This window comes from Monopterus albus, unplaced genomic scaffold (genome assembly GCF_001952655.1).
Source record: "Monopterus albus unplaced genomic scaffold, M_albus_1.0 scaffold58.1, whole genome shotgun sequence".
NCBI lineage: Eukaryota > Metazoa > Chordata > Actinopteri > Synbranchiformes > Synbranchidae > Monopterus > Monopterus albus.
In genome coordinates this window covers 806982-813286 of record NW_018127938.1, presented here as the reverse complement: position 1 = coordinate 813286, position 6305 = coordinate 806982, and the positions used below count along the sequence as shown (strand labels likewise).

At 40.2% G+C, this 6305-nt stretch overlaps 1 protein-coding gene across 1 annotated transcript in view; it reads right to left on the bottom strand.

Moving 5' to 3' along the window:
* Positions 1 to 183: 183 nt before the first annotated feature.
* ap1m3 (adaptor related protein complex 1 subunit mu 3) overlaps positions 184 to 6305 on the bottom strand; it is a 20126-nt gene continuing 14004 nt past the window's right edge. Inside the window, exons 8-12 of the mRNA XM_020602924.1 lie at positions 5905 to 5976; positions 5502 to 5660; positions 3886 to 4011; positions 3623 to 3698; positions 184 to 1847 (exon numbers count right to left, since the gene is read on the bottom strand). Coding sequence (XP_020458580.1) covers positions 1825 to 1847; positions 3623 to 3698; positions 3886 to 4011; positions 5502 to 5660; positions 5905 to 5976 — 456 coding nt within the window. The 3' untranslated portion in view covers positions 184 to 1824. The remainder of the gene's footprint in view (positions 1848 to 3622; positions 3699 to 3885; positions 4012 to 5501; positions 5661 to 5904; positions 5977 to 6305) is intronic.

The window sequence follows — 6305 nt, the reverse complement described above, 5'->3', positions numbered from 1 at the left end:
GACAGCTTTTCACTCCATTGCATCAAAACTGAAAACTAGTTCTTTAGCTGAATAATTCTAACTTAATTAATACATTACTTTTTGCTTTCAATAAGACAAAACTAAAAATCTTGTATAGGATATTAGGAGTTAAATGTTCATAGAGAGCTCATAGCTGATCTGCACATAATGTTCTATTTCACAGCTGCATTAAGTTATTCATAATTTCAATTCTTTATTGGGAGCTACACAACATTTAAAAAAATTCCAAGATACAAAAATGTTTATTTCCAAATATACCCCTTTGTTTCCTATAGACTAACAGTTGATAAATTAATTAAAAAATTATGATAACACACACACTTATTAAAACTACTCAGTGGTATCTTAAATATGTCCCCAGACAAGAACCTGGACCGACTGTAAGAGAGGGTTTGGTACGTAACAGCAGAGATGCTATAAGACAAGTCAGGACACTGTTCTGTGCTGCTGGCAGTGCAGCCGAGCTGCTGTGGTGCAACGCACGTACTACAGAGGGAGTGAATTACACCACAGACTGCTGGGAAAAAGAAGTGAGGCCTGGGGAGGTCAACATATAAAAAATAGAGTCATGGAAAAACAATTATCTCACCATATTGTCAATATTCTCAGATTCTGCTAAGAAAGAAATCCCTCTAGTTTATTCTACATGGGTCCTGTCCCCTCCTCCTGAACTCCCTTTCATATCCTTTAAAACATTTTCTACATGGGACGAACTAGTACAGTTTAAACAGACAGAAATCTGACAAACATTTGTTCACAATGCTCACTCCTTAGGTCTCTTCCTCAGTCTGATGTTGAGCATAAGGACAAGGTTACAGGCCCCCTGGGAGTGTGTCGATGGTGTTGAATTACGCTGCCAATGCCTCTGACAATATTGCACCTTATTAATCATTGATCTGGTCACTGGTATTAAGTTTCCATGCACTGGGGATTATGTTAACAGTGCTAAAGGTGATGAGAAATAGGCATTTTCAAGGCAATTAACAATATGATTAGTGCAAAATATTGAGAGAGATAAAAATTAAGAACTGAGTAACAGTGTCCAGGCCTACAGGTAAAAAAAAAAATGTTTAGATTAAGGGCAAAACATGAATTAAACAAAAGGAATAAACACCCTAACAGTTAAAGGTGCTGACAGATGTGGTGGTTAAAATGCTGGCTGTAGTAACATGTGACCTTTACAAAATAAAAAAAAGAGGTCTCACTGGAGTACATGGCACACTATTGATTTAGAAGGGGAAAAACAAAAACAAACAAAAATCACCAATCCACAACATCATGGCTCTTTGAGAAATAAAAACTGATAATGTTCCATCACAGTTACTGTGTACTGGCACTGAGTCATCTGATGGATTACATGTTACACAGTAGAAAGCTGCATGTTTCAGTGGACGGGTTTGAAATTCTATATTTTAATATATTTTCTTCTGAGGAAAGATGACAAATAATGTGGCATTCCCCAAATTCCGCTCCCAAGGGATATCATATTTAAAAGTGAGGAAATGAGAACGTGCCAGAACAAGACAGTGTCACAAAGTAATCAGTTCATTATTCGCACATTAAAATTGTTTTACTGAGTCCTGAGGAACCCTTAAAAATAAATTACAGGTCCCCCCTGAGGTGAGTTAGTCCTAGAGAAGGGGATGATGTCTTGTTTCCTTTGAGAGTGTGTGAAAATGTCATACGTCCTCCTGCACTTGTCCTCTGCTGTCCATGGGAGACGGGGGGGTCGGAGAAACAGATAGAAGAGAAGAGAGGAAGAAGGCGAGAAAATATCCATTCGTCTAGCAGCATCTGTGCCCTTTAGTTTGTCCGGAGCTGGTAATCTGCCAAGAAATGCAACAGCAGAGTATAAACACACAGCTTTCTTCCCCTCATCATCCCTGTAAATATAAGCCCTATTAAATCCCTACACAAGAATTTCACTAATACTAAATAAATCATGTCACCAATATTTAATACACTAACTCCCTTTCAGACTTTTCAGTGTTTCCAATTAGCAATAACATGTATCCAAGATTGTTCAGTAGCTGATAACACTTTACAGTCAAACGTATGTGGACATTCTTGTCAACAACTTCTGAGGTTTTGTTTCAGGGTTCGAACATCTTGGTTCCAATTAAAAGAAAATGTTTGTGCTAAAACACAACAGTATTTTAGACAATTCCATGTTTTACATTTTAGCAACAATTCAGGAACCTGATTCCTGTTTGAACATGACAACGCCTGTGGTCAGAGTTGGGTCTACAGCGAGCTGAAGTGAAGCTTCTGGGTTCTATTCCTGAAGTAGGAAAACAGTATAGCATGCTCAACTGTGTGTTATATTATTGATAATATATATATTTTGAGAACAATCTAATATTGTTGCTCATTCGGTTGGTTTGTTTTAGCTACCTTTAACAAGCACCATTTGCCATAAGCCCAAGACCATCCAAAGTTAATGTCATGGCTCAGCAAAAGAGGTGAGTCCATGAGTGATTTGAGGGGCGCTTCTTTCTGATGGCAAGTGCTGTACCGGATGACAATTTGGCTTAGAATATGAACAAGCCAGGAACACATTTAACTTTTTCAGAGAGGCCGATTACAGAAATGCTAAATGAGAGATGGCACTGAGTTACAGAAGTCACCGTATTTTAATAGACCCTGGGTTGAGTGTGACATCATGACTTCAGCTCTCTAAAGAAATGGTTTTCTCAATTTGGAGAGCAATAACCTGACTAGTCTGACCTAGCCCTGACCTCCACCCCATCAAGAGCAGAGTGCAGTTCTGTACAGATGAACAGAAAATACTGCATACAGTATCCATCCATCCATTATCTGCATCACTGTGGGAGGGCTGACACACCGGTCACACCTATGGGCAATTTAGAGTGGTAGTCTAAAGTTGTCGCTTGCTGCTGTATAGTGTGACTGGTAAATTCATGTTCATCACTCATTAATAAGTCAGCACAGTAAGTCTACAGTATCGAGGTACTGTGTAATCAGTGTGAGTGTGTCTGTGTAGTCCTGAGTGAAATGTGATCATCCCCGTCTTTTCTCCCCCTCCCTGTACTGCTGATGGTAACAATAAGAGAACATTGATAGCCTTCTCCCCAGCCCCCCTAACTTCACCCTCCTTTCTCTCACTTGTACTCATCTTTTACCCTTCTCCTTTCTATCCCACTCTCCTTTGCTTCCTTAGTAACCTTGGCATTTGCTGAGTACCACCGTGGGAGGCTCCTGGCAGTCAGTGGTAACATTCAACCTCTGCAGCCCTTGACTCGTACCTGATTACACTAGGTAATGGAAATGATTGATGTAATGGTGTCAGGTTCATTCCTGGGGCATATGGCATTTATGAAACTTAAGGATTTTTGACAGTGGCTCAGCAGAGGTATTGGGTTTCAATTTCCATTTGTCACCCATTGAAACTAATTAGGATTCTACTGCAGACTCACCGATATACAGTGGCTTTCTCCAGCCTGTAAAATGTCAAATAAAGGCAAAAGGCACAAAAAGCCTTTTAAAAAAAATTGAGAAAGACGAAGTAGCCCCAGATCAGCGGTGTGTGTCTGTAAGGGTTTCTTGGTGTATGGGTCTATTTTAGTGTGTGTGTTCTTACCTCCACTTTGCGTGATGTAGCGCACCCATGGTAATGCCTGGTAACCACTCTTCTCTATAATCTTTAGGTAACGCACCTGGGGAGCAGAGTCAGTTAATATTATCATTTCACTCTCTCATATAAAATTATCTTTTTATAAACCTGATTCTTCTGAACAGTTCTGAAAACCCATTTGCATTCTCATTGTAGTGCAGCCACGTGTGAACAGACAAGGAAGTAGGATTCTTAGAATCTGTTTAATAAGTGTTAACACAGGAGCCCACCTGAATTCCAGACACAGTGAAATAGGGGATCTCAAAGTTAACTGTGATTGGCCTCTTCATCTCCTGCTCATCACTCTCCACACTGGGTAGCCCAAAGTGTGCCCGCATTACATACTCCTTACCACCCTACACACACACACACACACACACACACACACAGAGAGAGAAAGAGAAAAGACCACAAATCTGTTATTGTATTTGTAAAACATTACATTCTGAGTGATATTAGCTCTCAGATGAAAAGGTTTACTCCAATTAATGCAACAGTCTGAAATCAAAACAAACTTTATATTCATGGCAAAGCACGATGACTCATGTCACACTAAAGTGAGTCAGATTTATGGGATTTAGCACTTGCCAAACACATCTAGATTATAAAAACATAGAACAGGTTAATCATTCTTCATCACAGCAATCGCATCGTCCTACAGTATCACTGAGTTTGTCATTTTGTGCTTTGGTTTTATTTGCTGGAAATCATTTTGAAACACTTCTTTCAAATCACTATTTACCTGTAACATTTATGATTCACAACTAAATGAGCAACCTTTATAGGAGATTAGTCTCAATCTAACCTACTTTTCTTTATAGGTTTCTCATCTTTTTGTTGAATGGTGCATGTTGTTGTATGTCACATCACATTTGTCAGCTGAGCCCTACCCATTTCAAATCAGTGACAAGAGCTGAAACACAAACACTGTCTTGGAAATAACCAAAACTGTTGTAACTTTGGCAGAGAATTGTGTATTCATGTGGGACCCTGTTTGTCACAGTAAGAAGCTAATTGAGAAAACAGGTTTTATACACTTGCCCCTTTTAAGGAATGGCGATGTTTGCAGAACAGAGTTGTAAATAACCGGATGGGCAGGAGGCTGATGGACTTTGGATCATTCTGTTTATCTCTCTCTTATTACAAGAAACGGCTGCTTTGTGTTTGTTTCTTTGAACCTCCATCAGACATTACTAGTTAAACAAAATTTCACGTGAGAATATACAACTTCACAGCAGTCAAAGGTTGGGAGTGACAGAGAAAAATGTTCTGCAGAGTCGTACGCACGCTGGATAACAATGTCACCAGTAATGGCAATTCTTAACCCTCACGACAGGCTGACGGCGTAATGAATTACTGAGGAGATATCAGAGCCCAAGAGATAAAAGGAACCTCAAGTGAATTAATGCTCTCTTGTTTTAGAAGGCAATTTTTCAAGAGTTTATATTTTGGTGATAGCACAGACTGGTAATGAAACTGTTAAAGGGACAGCAAAAACTGGAGAGATCAGATGTAGCCATGGGTGAGTGGAAGGTTGATAACAATGTGATAACTTGATTTTTGACACCAAAACCAATTTAAGCTTGTGTAGATATGTACAGTGGGTACGGAAAGTATTCAGACTCCCTTAAATTTTTCACTCTGTTATATTACAGCCATATGCTAAAATCATTTAAGTTCTTTTTTTTCCTCATTAATGTACACACAGCACCCCATATTGACAGAAAAACACTGAATTTTTGACATTTGTTTAAAACTTGATAGTGAAGGAAAAGAATAACACTGCTCTGCAGCATCAACATGCACTATTTTACTGTGGATGATATTTTGTTTATGCCACACTAACAGGGAAAGACTTGATGTTCCACATCACCACACTCTTCTCAGGCACCCACTTGGCGCTGCCTGTGTTGGTCTTAAATTTGGGTGAGTCAGCATCACTGGGCACTGGCACCAGAATGGACACGTTGTTGGCAGTGGATCGGGTCTTAAACTGACTCCGAGCCTGCGGAAAGTGACAGAAGACAGAGGTCAAATGTTATCTGAGACCTTTACAACAAAGGAGAGTGCACATCCAAATTCAGATCAAGGCCTTCATGATTATGCACAGCACTGCTTGTTATTTTGAGTCTGTACAGCCATCAGTGCTCCAAACAGATGGTAAGCAGTAATCTGCCTGAGATGCATGTCTCATAAATACTGAACAGGTTTTAGTGAAGGGTGTGTGTTTGTGTTTCACTCATGATTACCTTCACCTTGATCTCCACACGGCTGTGAGAGAACTTCTCGATCACGCTCTCAATCCATATGAGAGGCTTCACCTGACAAAGAGAGAGAGGGGACAAGGTGAGTGGGGCGAGCAACAACCAACTCCCAGTCTCAGTTCGGGAGGCGGACACCCTCTCTACCTTTAAGATTAGACTTAAGACGTTCCTTTTTGATAAAGCTTATAGTTAGGGCTGGATCAGGTGACCCTGAGCCTTCCCTTAGTTATGCTGCTATAGGCCTAGGCTGCTGGGGGACCCCATGATGCTCTGAGTTTCTTTCCCCTCCCCTCCTGCTCTCCTCTTCTCTCCTCTCCTCTCTCTCCCTATGCTTCTATATGCCACCATTACACATTACTAACTTTGTGTCTCCTCTCCCCCGTAGT